The sequence below is a fragment of the Onychostoma macrolepis genome, chromosome 20 (genome assembly GCF_012432095.1).
Source record: "Onychostoma macrolepis isolate SWU-2019 chromosome 20, ASM1243209v1, whole genome shotgun sequence".
In the NCBI taxonomy this organism is placed as follows: Eukaryota; Metazoa; Chordata; class Actinopteri; order Cypriniformes; family Cyprinidae; genus Onychostoma; species Onychostoma macrolepis.
Genome location: NC_081174.1, coordinates 10,636,107 through 10,652,470, shown reverse-complemented (window position 1 = coordinate 10,652,470; position 16,364 = coordinate 10,636,107). Strand labels below are relative to the sequence as shown.

At 35.8% G+C, this 16,364-nt stretch overlaps 1 protein-coding gene across 1 annotated transcript in view; it reads right to left on the bottom strand.

Moving 5' to 3' along the window:
- The window catches only part of dab1a (DAB adaptor protein 1a), a 182,388-nt gene that overhangs the window by 124,697 nt on the left and 41,327 nt on the right, over positions 1-16,364 (bottom strand). The window contains 1 exon segment of the mRNA XM_058756109.1: positions 1,012-1,212. Coding sequence (XP_058612092.1) covers positions 1,012-1,078 — 67 coding nt within the window. The 5' untranslated portion in view covers positions 1,079-1,212.

Sequence of the window (16,364 nt, the reverse complement as noted above, 5' to 3'; positions counted from 1 at the left end):
TCCCCTCTATGCAGTGCCATACAATGACCGACAGGCCCCTTGGCACTGGTCCCACACCAAACATCTGTCCGAGTACCCATTAGGAGTGTGAACCACAGCAAAGATGAGGGTGCTGACAGGGAAAATATGGTAAATGATCATTCTGAGCATAACCATAACATACAAACCAGTGGGCATATAAAGAGTGCACATATAGAAAATCAATAAATATCATACTGCATCCACCAGGGAACTGTCCCACTCACTTTAACTTTTATGGAAGAACAGTCGTCGCTAGCTAAAGAATTATAGTGTTGTACAATAGATTAGATGCCAGAAGTATCATAGTTAACTAAAACTAAACTAAACTAAAAAAAAAAAAAAAATATTGCTAAAATATTTTATTTAATTTTTAGTACCTTGATGTACTAAAATAACAAACTAAAACTTAAATAAAAAATAAAATAAAATGAATAAAACGATAGACAAATTTTGGGGAAAAACTAATAAAAATTCCAAAAATACAAACAAAATTACCAAAACTTTAACTAAAATGAAAATGAAAAATAAAATAATAAAAAACTTATTTAAAATATTAATAAAACTGTATAGACATTTAAAAAATCTATTAGAAATTCCTCCCCAAAAAATACAACAGAATTACTAAAACTTTAACTAAAATGAAAAATACAACAATAAAATCTAATCCAAAACATTAATAAAAACTATAATAGCATCTCAAAGATACCAAAATAACACTGAATCCAACTCATCCAGTAAATAAATAAATAAATAAACCTGCCACACTTTGCACAATTTTCACCTGAGAAACATTAACATAAACATTAATTCATTCAGTTCAGTTCTATCTTCCAGCCCTATGGCACTGTGGGTTTATATGTGAGTGTGTGTGTGTGTGTGGTATCTACACAGTATGCCTGTGATTTTAAAACCGACCCCCGCAGACTGAACAAGCCCCCGGGCGTGAGTGTGTGTTTGTCTGTTTACACGTGTCTGTATGAGGGCTCGTACCTCTCTTCTTGGAATCCTTTCTGACGCTGGGTCTGGCAGCAGGCTGGAGCTCGGCCTCTGTTGACATATTAAATCCTTATTCCTTTACCGTGCAGCTGGGTGGCTGTGACTGGCTCATCTAGAGGGGCTTTCCACTGACTCGGGAACAGTCCACCGCTGCCTCTAGCCTCGACACGGCATCTCATTCACTCCCAGCAAGGGCTGCAAGACAACAGATAGAAGACATTTTGAATACGTTCAGCCAAAGTGTTACTGCATCATTTTAATACCCATTGTTTGTCTCATGACATGACACACAAAAATGCAATTAATACAAATAATGACTTAAATACACCAATTCTACAAGCATAGTTTTTATTTCGATAGATAGATAGATAGACAGATAGATGATAGACAGATAGATAGATAGATAGATAGATAGACAGATAGATAGATAGATAGATAGATATGACAACCACAAAGGTAGAAATATGCAGGGAAAATTTAAATTAAATAAACAGGAAATTATGTCATAGAGAAGACCCCTGCAGACCCTCTCACTATGTAAAGGTCAGCATTAGTGACAATACAAGTAAGCAAGCAAGTTAGTTAGTTAGCTAATTTATTATTATTATTATTATTATTATAACTTTTTTAATGTAAAATATATTATCCATTTATCTTTGACTCATTTGCAGTATTTGTCATTATCCCTTCTACATATTATATCAGAAAACAAAGCATTTTAATGTCACACACATCACATTTAAGCATATATGCAGTTATTAATAAAGCTTATAAACAAAGCTGTCACAAAACTACAAAAAAATGCTTTTTATTCTCTCTCAAAAACACAATAATCACAATATTTTGTGCAGTGGGAATGCGAAAATAATAATAAGAATAATAATTAACAAAAAAATATATATAAAAACTACATAAATAGTCTATTATAACAGAATAATATTAAAACTATAAATATTACATTACAGTTTTTCTCAATCGATTTGACACATTACTGTTTGACACAGGTTACTGTTCTCAAAACCGTTGACACATGATATTCTCTTCCAGATGTAAATGAAAGGCTAGATCAATAATTCAGGATAATTCATGTATACAGCAGTGTGTGTGTGTGTGTGTGTGTGTGTGTGTGTGTGTGCGCGCGTTTTTGTGAAAAGTCAGGACATAGATTTGTATAATAACAAAGGTATGACATAGGTATTACAAGGTGAAGGTGACTTTTCAGGACATTGACCCATGTCCCCACTTTTCAAAATGCTTATAAATCATACAGAATGAGGTTTTTTTGGGGAAAGTTGAAATGCACAATCTCCTGTAAGGGGTAGGTTTAGGTGTAGGATTGGTGTAGGGCAATAGCACATACAGTAAGTACACTATAAAAACCATTACGCCGATGGGATGTCCCCACTTTTCACAAAAACGAACATGTGTGTGTGTGTGTGTGTGTATATATATATCCACCACTGTGCTATAAAAAGACTGAGCTTGCTTGCAGTTCTTGCTGCTAAAGTTGGCACAAACAGATTTTAAGTTTAAAGGGGCAATTCGTTTTTCAGATGGGTGATAGGAGTTGGAGAACTATTTTTTACTTTTTTACAACTTTTTTTGTTTGTTTGTTTGTTTAGATATACACAATACATATATATATATATATATATATATATATAACAAAACTCCTGTTGAAGAATTGCAATAAACATGTATTTCCATTAGTGTATTTGTGCATCTACAGCTGAATGTGTTTTATAATCATTAGAGAACAAACCTATAGATTTGATGTTAATATTTTCTTTTAATAAACGCATTACTAGAAAAAAATTGCAGTGCTTAATTTTTCAGTAAAGTTGAACTGTTTGGTTAAGATTATTTTGTGTTTGGATGGCTGTGCTAATTGTTTTGAGAACAAGTACAGTGCATTGGAGAAAAGTGTCAAATCGATTGAGAAAAACTGTAAAATAATAGCACATTTTTTTATTTAAGATAAGACAATATTTCTCATGTTCGTTTAACTTGACATACTACAACAACAAACTAAACTAAAACCTACATAAATATTCAAATAATACAATACAACTCTATATTTTATACTTTTATATTTGTGTTTCTGTAAAAATAACTAAATGTTTAAAAAAATACAAAAATACATTTAAATATATATTTCATTCATTCATTCATTAGATTTTTCAGTTTCTTTATCTTGGACTCACAGTATTTACACAATATATTAAAGCCTGAAATAAACGAAAATACAAAACTTCAGAAGGCCAAATGTCTTCTGTAAGCCCTGTAGATGACAGCTTGCAGAACATGTAAATGTTAATACTGTTGATGTTAATAATTTTCGACGGTGTGACATCGCTCTTTCTGAAGGAGGTTTTGGCTTGTTTTCTCGCAGTGTTTCCTCTCCCCGCAGCGGGAAAGAGGCAAGAGGAAGCACTAAATTGTTTCATCAGCTCTCTCTCGCTTCTCTTTCGCCTCTCACCTTGTCATCGCATGAGCAAACAGCGCCAGCTTATTTTCCTGTGCACCTCCACCACTGCCTCCTTTGCTTCCTTCACCAGCCCTCTCCTCTGGCGCTGCCAGTCGGATGGTGGGAAGCACCTTTCATGTGTTAATTGGCCTCAGTGGCACTGTAGCATCACTGCAGGTGCCAGAGCCATCAGCAGATCAAACCCGCTCCACCTCACAACAGCAATCAGACCGCAGGGACCGGCGCTAACTGCTCAGGCAGGCCGACCGAACAACATGGCATCACTTAGAAATCCATACACCTCGAGATGTATCGACTTAGAGTCGATGCCTCTAAGTCATAACATAGCACAACAACTTAAGTCTATGGAGTGACACGATACAATCTACAAACAAACAAACAACAAACTAAATCTACATTTTAAATTGCATCATTATTAAATCACCCTTGTGTTGTTACAAATCTGTATGACTTTCCCTCTTCTGTGGAACATAAAAGAAGATATTCTGAAAAGTGCTTGTGTTTTTGTCCATATAGTGCAGGGCTATTATTGTAATAGGTTATTATAGGGTTAAAAAATACATTACATGAATAAAATACAGCTAGGTGCCAAGGCAATATTTCTCAAATTTGTTTAGTTTAATGTGAAGTACTAAAATAATTAAAACATAAATGAATGAATCGATCAATCGATCAATCAATCAATCAATCAATCAATCAATCCTTACTAAAAGTACATACATATTCTATTATAATAAAATGATATAAACACTATATAAAAATAATGCTTCAAATAAACTAATTTCAATTATTTTATTTCTGCTAGTTGCCATTGCAATGTTTCTTTTCTTTTTTTTTGTTTAACTTAGCGTACTAAAGTAACTAAAACTAAATATAAATAATATTAAAAATGACATAACTTTCCATTAAAATAAGATATTATAAATAATTATAAATATATTAAAAATATCATAAACATTTTAAAAATGTCTAAATATAAACAAATATAAATTACACACAAAATTAAAACCTTAAAATGAAAATGTAAAAATAAAAAATAAAAATTGTGTGGACTTTTACTTTGTAGTTTTGTCTAGTTCCTGTCTTCTTCATATTATCCCGTGATTGTTCTCCTATATACAGTATTTTGTTAATCTTGTTAACCCCTTTGTACATAAATCCTTGTGTTTCCTGTGTTCGCCGTCGGGTCTTGTTCATTTATTGCTGTTTGTTTGGGTTGCCCTTTTTTGTTCACTTTATTGTACTTTTGTTATTATTTTATAATAAATTCACAACATTTGGATTCTGCTCTCTGTTCACCTTAACGTGACAATATCAATGATGCTAAAATAACACTGATATGGGGTTCAAAGTTAATGTTTCTGACCCCATTGACTTTCAGGATTGGAAAGTCACAGGGACAAAATTGTCATTTTGGGGAGAACTATCCCTTTAAAGATATTTGGTAGTATCAGATTTACTTGCAGCGCTGATATGGAGTATTTTGGATGAGATTTAGATGCTCAGTTCCAAGCCCACATCCAAAATGTAAAGCCTTAATACCAGTAAATCAGGAGAATTAGTCTGCCCCACAAAAAACAAAATGTATTGCGAAGTTAAAGCCCAAACACATCAGTTGTGAGCGCAGTAGCTTTGAGAGGTTAGTCTGCAAAAAGCCTCTAAAGTCCCGGGCTCCGCTCAGCAGGCCAGGGTAGCGGCCACTGTAAGCCGCCGCCGAGGGGATTTAAACAGCCATTTCATTTGGAGCTCCAGCCACCGCCTGGCCACGCGCCGCACATTGTGTGCAGAACATTTAATTCCGAATGGAGAGAGCATGTCGCAGAGCAGTGGAGATTCACGCGGCGCTCTTTATCTGAGAGAAACACACAGAGAGGAGCCGTGAGTCAGTCCAATTACTGCCATTATCTCGCAGAGAGAGGGAGAGCGAGTTCCCCCGCTAAGCATTTTCCCATTCTAGCCTTTTTCTTTCCATTTTCATTAGCCTCTCTCTTCACCTTCGCTCTGTACATCTGGAATCGCGTAATCCTTGATATTATTCAGGCCAGCTGGCTTGCTGTCCCGCAATGAAAATCTCTGAATGTCGTATTGTCACTTTCACGGAAAAATACCATTGTTTGCTTCACCTTTTGTATCCAACATGAACAAAAACATAGAAAATAGAATGAAAATTGTGGCACGGCAATCAACACATGACCTTCATGTTCATATGGGCTAAGCAGGTTCGAGTCTGACCTGCAACGTCTCATTTTTGTCCTGTTCTTTCCCTATGCTCTCATGAAGCAAAAAAGTACGTAACTATACATTTCCTGTCAGAAACATACATTAGTTTTCTCCCTGAAGACGAAGACCACGTACTTTTCTGTTATTTGCCCTCCTCTCTTCCTCCACGAGACATAAGGCGAGGTCTGGTGCATCATTCTCCTGAGGCGCGAGAGATATTTCTAATATCTAGGCTAAGGTCTCCTCTGGGACATGCCACACATTCAGAGCATGTGAGGAAAGTGGGTGAGCCGGAGAAGTTCACTGCGCATGAAAAGTGGTGACTAAGCCACCAGACATAGGAATGTATCATTTGTGGTTGCCTCTCATGTTTTTTGTAGTGAAATATTTGGCGAGATAAAACACGGCTCTACAGGACTCCAAATACTGTAGATGTGCTTACTAAAGCAAACCTCACTGTTTTAAAGATGCAAGAATTAAGCTCATATCCTCATTTCTGTCATATCTATTCTGCACTTGTCCAGTATGGATTCCAATTCGTATGAATCCAACCTAATTTGCTAAATTGAATCACAATTGAAAACCTCGATTGAATACAATAAAACTAAAAAAATAAATAAATAACTAAATAACTAAAATATCAAAAAATACCTAACTACATAATACTACTATTGTTAGAAATTGTAACAAAATTAAAATAGAAATATAAACTTTTGAACTGCGGGTTTCGTCTGGCCAGAGGAGAACTGGCCCCCCGACTGAACCTGGTTCCTCCCAAGGTTTTTTTCTCCATTCTGTCACAGAGGGAGTTTTGGTTCCTTGCCGCTGTCGCCTCTGGCTTGCTCAGTTGGGGACACTTAATTTCTAGCGATTATCGCTGATTTGATTGCACCGATACTATTTAAACTAAACTGAGCTAGACAATGACATCTCTGAATTCAATAATGAAATGCTTTTAACTGAAAATTGAAAATTGAGTGTTTAAACTTATCATTATACATTACTGACACTCTATCCTCCAATTTGATACTGTTAAGTGATTTGACACAATCTGTATTGTAAAAGCGCTATATAAATAAAGGTGACTTGAGGACATTCATTTTGCTTAATATTGTATATTGTATTTTTTATTCTTTAATTTTATTTTATATAGCATGTTTTTTATTTTTATTTGTATTATCATTCAGCAAAAACATATTAAACATTATATGGTTACACTTTATTTTAAGGTGTCCTTGTTACAGTGTAATTATACATTTAAGTATTGAGTAATATTAATTAACTACATGTACTTACTATACGGTTAGGATTAGGGTTTGGCTTGCATGCAATTATGCATAATTAATTCTTGTTATAAAAGTAAGTACATGTAACGTGTAACAAGGACACCTTCAAATTAAGTGTTACCTAAAATACATTTCTAATGTTACAAAAGATTTCCATTCAGTCAACAGTCAAACTTATTCTTTTGAATTTTCTATTCATCAAAGAATCCTGAAAAAAATTATTGGTTTCCACAAAAAAATATTAAGCAACGCAACTGAGAAGGACCACATTTTTTGAGGACCAAATCAGCATGTTAAAATGATTTCTGAAGGATCATGTGACACTGAAGGCTGGAGTAATGATTCCTCAAAGAACCTTTCAATGATGAGTTCTTCAAATATTTTTTTTTTTTTTGTCTTAGTGCGAAGAACATTATAATGATCTAAAGAACCTTTTTCCACTATAAGGAACCTTTCATGCAATGGAATGTTAAAAGTTGTTCTTGGAACCATCAATGCCAATAAAGAACCTTTATTTTTAAGAGTGTATTAGGATGCTACAACCATTTTAAAAGGATTTGTGTGTATAAATTCATGCCCTGTGAAAAATAATATAGCTGAAACAAAATATTTGAAAACAAAAACCTAGACACCAATTGACTAGCTGGTTGGTGGACATCTTGACTTACTGCTTGACATACTACTTACTTGCCATTACCAAGTGAAATTGGTAAAGAGCTACCACTACAGTACTCATGAAGGAACAGTACTCGCAATCATGCATTTGCAAGCATATCTTGGTTAAATGCTAAGGAGAAGGAGCCCTGCTGGGAGAAGAAGGTGGACTCAAATTTAGATTTGGACCAGTCAATCAAATCAAATGTGAAAACAGATTAAAAGGGGGTCAAAGAACAAGAAACATTTTAATGAAACAATGTCAGGTCGGTATGCACATCCAGCAGCTGATAACACAAATGAAAAGACTGACGTCCTTCACCAAGGTCATGCTATTCAACCTCCTACACGTATGTTCTCTTGACGTTACTTCAGCTTCCATTTTGGGATGGACTAGCAGGCAAACTGATGGCAACAGACAAAACCACTCCTTCAGGTGCTGGATGCGCCTCTTCAGCTTTGTAGAGCACCGCAGCCAACATGGTGGAGGACTATTCCATGCCTCCCACTTCTACTGGGACAACTACCGCTACTACAAATCCATCCGGAATATTCCTTCACGCTTTCCAAGACTAATTGACACTCTATAAAAAGCTCCTGAAAGAATTGTGCATCCCGCTACGTCTAAAGGATCATCCACCATGCCAGGGACTACAGCACCCACGGAGCTATGGAAGAGTAAGGAGGGCAAGAGGAGGAGGAAACAGGCAGTAAATTGGATGCCCATAAGTAGCACGCTGCCAACAAGCCCGCTTAATCCTCATAAATCACCCACCACTAACAGGCACATGGTGCCAGGCGCTGCGGCCGGCTGCGGGTGTCAGGGCTGGTGCACACTTCTCTGACCACATCTCGGCCGGTCTTACAGGAACCCTACCGACTCTGCCGTTTACAGACCAGCTGGAGTCAAAGAGTCAGCGCAAACACTGAGGCTTTACTACTGTAGCAGTGTTTGCTAAAGCACTGGACCTTGGGAAGACTTAAGGGTGGGCTCTTTTGACCTGGGACAGTAAGAAACCCAAGCAAACAGCCAAAACATCCACACATAAACTGCTCATACTGAAACAGTTCAAAATAAATAAATAAATACATGGGATGAATAAACAAATAAATACACGGGGAACTAAAATAATTAATGAAATAAATGGGAAACTAAAATAAATAAATAAATAAATGGAAAACTAAAATAAATGAATAAATAAATAAAACTGTAAATAAATGAATAAATAAGAAACTGAAATAAATAAACAAATAAAATAAATAAGAAACTGAAATTAATAAATAAGAAATTGAAATAAATAAATTAATAAATAAATAAGAGACTGAAATCAATCAATCAATCAATTAATTTCAGTTTCTTTTTCATTTATTTATTAATTGATTGATTAATTAATTAATTTTCATTACTCCAAAACAAATTAGAATAAAATCAAACTTGCAACAAATTAAATATAAATAGTAAATATATAGTTAGGTTTTGAAATATGGTACATTGAAACATTACAACACACCTGCAATAAGCATGAAAAAAAAAAAAAAAAAAAACTAAATAAAAAAAAACTAAAACAATGATATAATAAAACACCAACAATATATAAACAAAAGACAAAAAAAATAAAAATAAAAAATAAAAAAACACCGCCATCTAGTCCCACCCAGCACACCTTAGCATTATTAAAAATGGGAGCAAATAGGAAATGGCAAATGCAACAGAATATGCTGTAATCGAACCTGCATTACCCATTTGAGCAGCATGTCTCAATGTATCTGGAGTATATGCGCTAACCAATACGCCACAGTTCCACCCACTCTCTCTTTTGATGGAATCCTAAGTGTTTAAATGCAATGTTATCCGCATTCACGCACATATGGGTAGATAAATATGTGTCATTACTAGCCTCTCCACAGCTGACAGCATGTGACAGCTATTCTCCGACATAAAATGCAGATAACCACACTCACTTACACACGCGTGCATACCGTCTGGGTAAATGACAGGACATGTCAGGCTCTGCTCTCTTTTCCCTTGCCATCTGTACTGAGTCCCAGTTCACCTTCCTGAGTTCGGGACATGCCTTGAATATGTAAGGAGTATCCAAGCCCCTTTCTGCTATCGAATTAAAATCTCGAACCAGCACATTTACCACTTACACATATTTAGATAAACACAACAATTCATGAGAAGCTACAAGAAATGTCCTTTTATGTCAATGCATGAGATAAATGCTGAACAATTATGTGTCACCAGTTCTATTCTGAATATTTGAATAAAGCAGATAACACTAATACATGCGCTGTCACTCAACAGCACACCTGACAAAACAGCAGCCACATCAGAGCCAATCAGACCTGCCAATCAAAAACACATATCCACATACCGAACAAATGCTCATACCCACAATCCTCCATCCTGACAGGTAATGCCTTGGTGATCTAGTAGCCATCGCCAACAAATTTCAACCTCATCCTACTTGAATATGAGCTTTGCTGTTGTTGTTGATGTTCTTCCACCAGATAGATTTTTTTATTGAAAGAAAACAAACAAACAAATAAATTAAATGACTAACCTTCAGAAATTTTACTGGAGCTGCTGTTTGTAGAAAATATAAAGAGAGATAAGCACTTTATCTATCTATCTATTTATTTATTTATTTAGTACAAGTTTAAATATGTTTATTAAAATAAATAAATAAATAAATAAAATATAAATAAATAGCAATATAATATAATATAAATTGTGAAGGGAAAAATAATAAAACAATACTATATAATTAATAAAATTAATATAATTATAAAATTACTATATAAACTACTAACCTGAGATATCTAACCACAGCCACTGTTTTCAGCAAATGTAAAGAGAGATAATCACATTTTTAAGGGTGCTCACAGTTGAGTTAATTGTGATTTTTAGGGGTGCTGAGATGAAAGTCTAGTGACGCCTATGCTCTGTATATTTCTGTGGGGGTGTGTGTGTATGTGTGTGTGGGCGAGAGAAATGAAAGAGAAAAAGTGAGTCTTGCACACAAAATTGACCAAAATCTGGGTCACAGTAGCTCTCAGTCTGTTCCTGTCGTTTCCTCTCTCATCTTATTTGGACCACAGCTAATAAAGCCACTCTCTGAACTCTAACCAGCACCGTTCAGCCTATTACTGAGAGAGAGACTGAGAGCGAGAACGAGGGCTATGATACGCTAACAGACAGTGGAAAGCTGATGATGAAAGAAAATATTAGAACAGATATTCGATTTCCTTCAGATTTTACATCAAACATCAAGTTCTGACCCAAGACAAAGTTGCTCAATGTAAAAATCCAACAATACGCAGCATTAATAACATGACACTGACAGATTCAATAGGGAAATTGACAACTTTGTAAATGAACAAACATCAGCAAAAGTGTGATTTACCAAACTAACACATGAATCAAACACTGTGGCAAATATTATATTAGCCTTATTAGCACCTGACAGATGAACTCACAATATAGTTTAAAATTTTGGGGTAAGTAAGGTTTAAAATGTTTTTAAAAGAAGTTTCCTATTCTCATCAAGGCTGAATTTATTTGATCAAAAATACAATATAAACAGTAATATTGTGAAAACGTATTACAATTTAAAATAACTATTTTGTATTTTAATGCACTTTACAATTTTCAGAAATCATGATCCTTCAGAAATTATTTTAATATGCTGATTTGCTGCTCTGATTTATGCTCTCGGTAGTGTGTATCTCATATCTATGGAAGCCCATTTCTGCCACTGAATTAAAAAAAAAAACACAAAAAAAAAACGGTAGTAGCGACTTTTTATCGAGTTATTAAGTTATTAAGAGTTAATATCTTGCAATTCTAAATTTAGTTCTCGCAATTCTGAATTCATAATTTACAATTGCGAATTTATATCACAGAATCCCGAGAAAAAAATCAGAATTGTGAGTTTATATCTCACAATTCCGACTTTATAACTCGACTTTATATCATGCAATTCTGAGAAAAAATAATACCTTTTTTTTTTTTATTAAGTGGCAGAAACAGGCTTCCATACATATCATAACAATACGAGACAAGTCTACAACCTTATTTGCTGTCCAAACTGTGCAAGATTATATGAAAAGAAATAGCATAGCTTTATGCCTGATGTCAACAACATCCACTGCTATAAGAGACGGTTGTACTTTTCCTTCTCCTTCCTGTCACTGTATTTTCCCCTTTTTTCATTCAACCTCTTTTGAGCTCAGTATCTGTCTTTCTCTCAGACAGTAGATTAGTTCTCCTGCACATCTGATTTTCCACTTATGACTCAGAAGACCCTGAATAACGAGTCGCCTGATAAAGAGCCCATCTCCTTTCTACACTCACACACTCGGTGATTCCACTGTTTGACTCACTGCATGGGCTGTTTCTGCAGTGGCCTTTACAAAACCGTGAGCGTTAACAAGGTTTTGGGTATCCAGGTCAACAGAAAAGATGACAAATCCTCATGTTCCCTGAAGAATATGGCTCAAGACCCAAAGAACATCACTCAGCGTGGGGTATTTTGGACTGAAGGTTCGGTCTGGCTTGAAGTCAGGCAGTTTGTTGTTTTGTGTGGCCTGCCCCTATTTGACTGTTGTGTGATCAGTTGTCCTTCTCTTCCTTTGATTTGATTCACCCTAAAGCGACCCAAACCCACAGGATCCCAGTGGCCCACTGTGTGACACAGAGTAAACACCATCCTTTGTTTCCCTGTCTAAAGGGTTTGAGTGTTTAATGAGTGACAGGGCGCTAGATGCATTACTTGTGGTGATTGTACGAGGTATGTACAGGCCTTGGCATGACATGATCGGGACAGGTTGGCATCTGGCACCCGCTGCACAGATGGCACTGTCAGAGCACATGGCATCTTACAGTCCAATGAGAGCAGCTGCCATTGGGACACACCTCAGCACAGGTACGAGCCAAGAGCACAGACATTTGCACACACACACACACACACACACACACACACATAGCAAGTAATTAGATGTAGTGTCAACAATGCTGATTAAAATGCTTTGTTTGAATAAATGTATTCAGAACTGGTTCCATGTATATAAAAATAACAAATGAGTTTCATTATGTTTGGTTTCATTTACAGTTCTCACATGCGTAATCAAACGCAAGACTAAAATACTCTGAAAGAGTTGCCTACATTTAGTGAATCTAAAGTGAATTACTTTTAATGAGCTGCTTCTTTTTAGTGAATCAAAAATATACAACACAAACACTGAAGTCTGATACTCAAGCTAAGGATTTAAAAAAAAAAAATAATTTTAACTGCTTGTTGATGAATCAACAATGTACAATGCGAACACTGAAGCCTGATTCCCAAGCTGATGACTCTTATGATCCGGTTCTTTTTACTGAATCAAAAACATACAACACCAAACCCAGAAGTAAAACACCCAAGCTAGTGACTCTTATAAGCTGGTATTTTTCAGTGTAACAAAAACATGAACAACAACATGAACAATGAAGTCTGATACCCGAGCTAATGACTCGTTTGATCTGGTTCTTTTTAGCGAAATCAAAAACATATAAGACAAACACAAAGTCTGATGCCCAAAGGTAATGACTCTCATGATCCAATTATTTTTAGTGAATCAAAAACATACAACACGAACACTGAAGTCTGATGTGAGCTAATGACTCTCATGAGCTAGTTGTTTTTTCGTGAATCAAAATGTACATTGCAAACACTGAAGCCTGAATCCAGAGCCAATTATGCTAAATTTAGTTATTTTGAGTTTATTCTGTTTTAGTGACTCAAAAACATACGACACAAATACTGAAGCAATGACACTTATGAACTGATTCTAATTAGTGAATCAGGAAGTCTGATTCTTGAGCGAGTGACTCTTATGTTCCAGTTCTTTTAAATGAAGTTCCTAAACGTAAGTTAGGGAGGAGCGAGCCCATCTAATCTTTCAATCAACAGCCAGAGTATATAAGCAGCTGTTTACCTCTCTCTGGTCTCAGCTGCTCTAGCATCCCTCCACCTCCCCAATCTCCACCTTCTTCTTAGGTACCTTGCCCTTTGTAATCACCTCATATCATGTCCCTGGGGTTTTATCAGAAATATATTTATTTATTGAAGCTGCTTCATCGAGCCACTCTCAGTGGACAGCAAGCAAAATAAGTTTACTCTATTTCCTAATGATTATATGGGCAAACAAACTCGTTAAGTGAAGGAAATGCATACATTGAAGTCCAGTTCAGAAGCTAATGACTCTTATGAGCCGGCTCTTATTAGTGAATCTCAATTATGAATCAGTCGGCTTTAAGACTTAAAAGACACATAGTATGAGTTTCTGAACAATATTTGGGAAAAGAATTGCATTTGTCTTCCAAATTTTTCTTCCTCAAATTTAAAACTATTCTAATGGAACTTTTAAAGAACCGGAATTAGGAAAAATAGGAAATTGGAACCAGAATTCCTTGGGATTCTCATCCCTATCCTCCAGCCACTTCCATTCTTTAAGACACCCACGTGTATCTCACAATCTCTGCATAAAAATGAAGAGGAGTACAAATATATAAGGAGATATACAGCTTTTCATTGGGCTACAATGGGCTCAGTTAATTATGCGTCTGACTGCAGGCGACTGCCCATATTTCCTCACAACACTCACAAATTGAATAAGCATTATATATCTGCTAAAACATTTGGGAAGTCTGGGATGCACAGAGTAGGTAGGACTTAGCACAGTATACTTATCAGCATGGCACAAGCACTCGTTCTTTTGTAGTAGAAAAAGAAGAGGCAAGAAAAAAGAGAGGTATCCTGGCTCTGAATAATGCATGAGATTTTTTTGTTTCATTTTTGAGGAACGTGCGGGTTCTCCCGCTGTCTGATCCGAGGCATCCCGCTAAAGTGTCATTCCAGGCTCATTATTCCCGACCTGAGTGACAATCCACTTAACATACGCACTCCTTTCTTATGCCGTGGCCTGCCAATCATCTCTCCGGTTGCCCTTTTAGATATCAGAAACACGTCCCAGCTGTCTCATCACGAGCCGCCCATCACTGTGGCATCATGGGTAGTAACTGATAAGACCACTTAACCTTCCCCCCGCTCCTCCTCCGCTATTTAGTTTTCCCCTGCCTCTCTCGCCCTTTCGTTTCTTCTATTGCTTTCCATTTGGCTTTAATTGTTCCAGGCCCGGTGGACGTGTTCCGTTTCAGAGCGTGATGTTCAGAGCGCTTGGCGTGCCCTGAGCGATCCTCATCGGAGCTCTTATTGATCTGTGTTTGGCTGAACATATTCCAGATGAGTAAAGCCAGCCGGCGTGTGTTGCTGGGCCGTTTTCATTAGCCACAGGAAAGAGGCTGCTTAAGTGACTTTGACGTCTGCGCTACCTCAAGCGCTCATGGATCACTGTTGATGCTCCCCAATGTGAGAGAGCCGGTGCCAAGCTATCAAACTCCACTGTGAACCCAAAGCAAAGGGAAATTAAATGCCGTCAGGTAGACGCCTTCCAAAACACGAACACACAATTCAAGTGGACATGTTGAGGAAATGAGATGTCAGGCATTTTGATTTAGTGGTGTGTTAGCAGCAATCTAAATCCAGTCCAAGCTATTTGAATATTACTATATACACACTATTTGACAAACTCTTCAAATATGGATCTAAAAACGAAGACTCAACATGACCCAATTTGAATGCTCATGTAAAGCAAGAGTAGAGTTATGAGTCAGTTTGAAAGTCAAAAAATAAATCTAAGTTTGACAACAGAAGCAGATCTCACATTATACACAAACCAGATGTGTTTGTCAAAACATACAGATCCTGCTAGTATTGTAGATTTTGGTTACACTTTATTTTGATAGTCCACTTTAGATATTCTACTAACTATAAGTAACTTTGTAACTACATGTCAACTAATTCTCATTAATTTGCAACTACATATCTACTAACTCTCAGAGTAGACTGTTAGGGTAGGTTTAGGGTTAGTAGAATAAATTGACATATGCTTGCAAAGTTTATCATAGTCAGTATGTTGTATATGGACCCATCAAAATAAAGTGTTAGTAGATATTAAGCAGGCAATCTACTAATACACTAATGACTGCTAGTTGGCATGTAGTTGCAAAGTTACTGTTAGTAGAATGTCTAAAGTGGAATATCGAAATAAAGTGTTGCCTAGATTTTCCATAATAGTGTAAAAGTGTAATTTTAAAATACATACAGATGAAATTCTAAGTAGCATTGAGCTGTAAGTAGAATGAATGAATGAATGAATGAATGAAATGTTGGTAGGTTGGTTAGACAGACCTATTCAACAAATTAAAAAATCCATCCAAACAAATGAATAAACAAACAATAATGAAAACATTATATATATATATATATATATATATATATATATATAATGTTTTCATTATTGTTTGATAATAATTAATTATAATAATAATTAAGTTAATTGGAAAAAGACAAACTAACAAACAAATTTTTATTTGTTTATTGGTACACTGGCTGATCAATCAATTGATCAATAAACCAAGGAACACCAACTGATTAAATAAATCAGCCAACCAACCAAATCATTGAATGAATGAATGAATGAATGAATGAATGAATGAATGAATGAATGAATGGTTAACTGACCAACTGGCTGACCGAATAGATGAGCAAACATACCAACAAACTAGCAAAGAAATGAGTTGAAGAAACAGA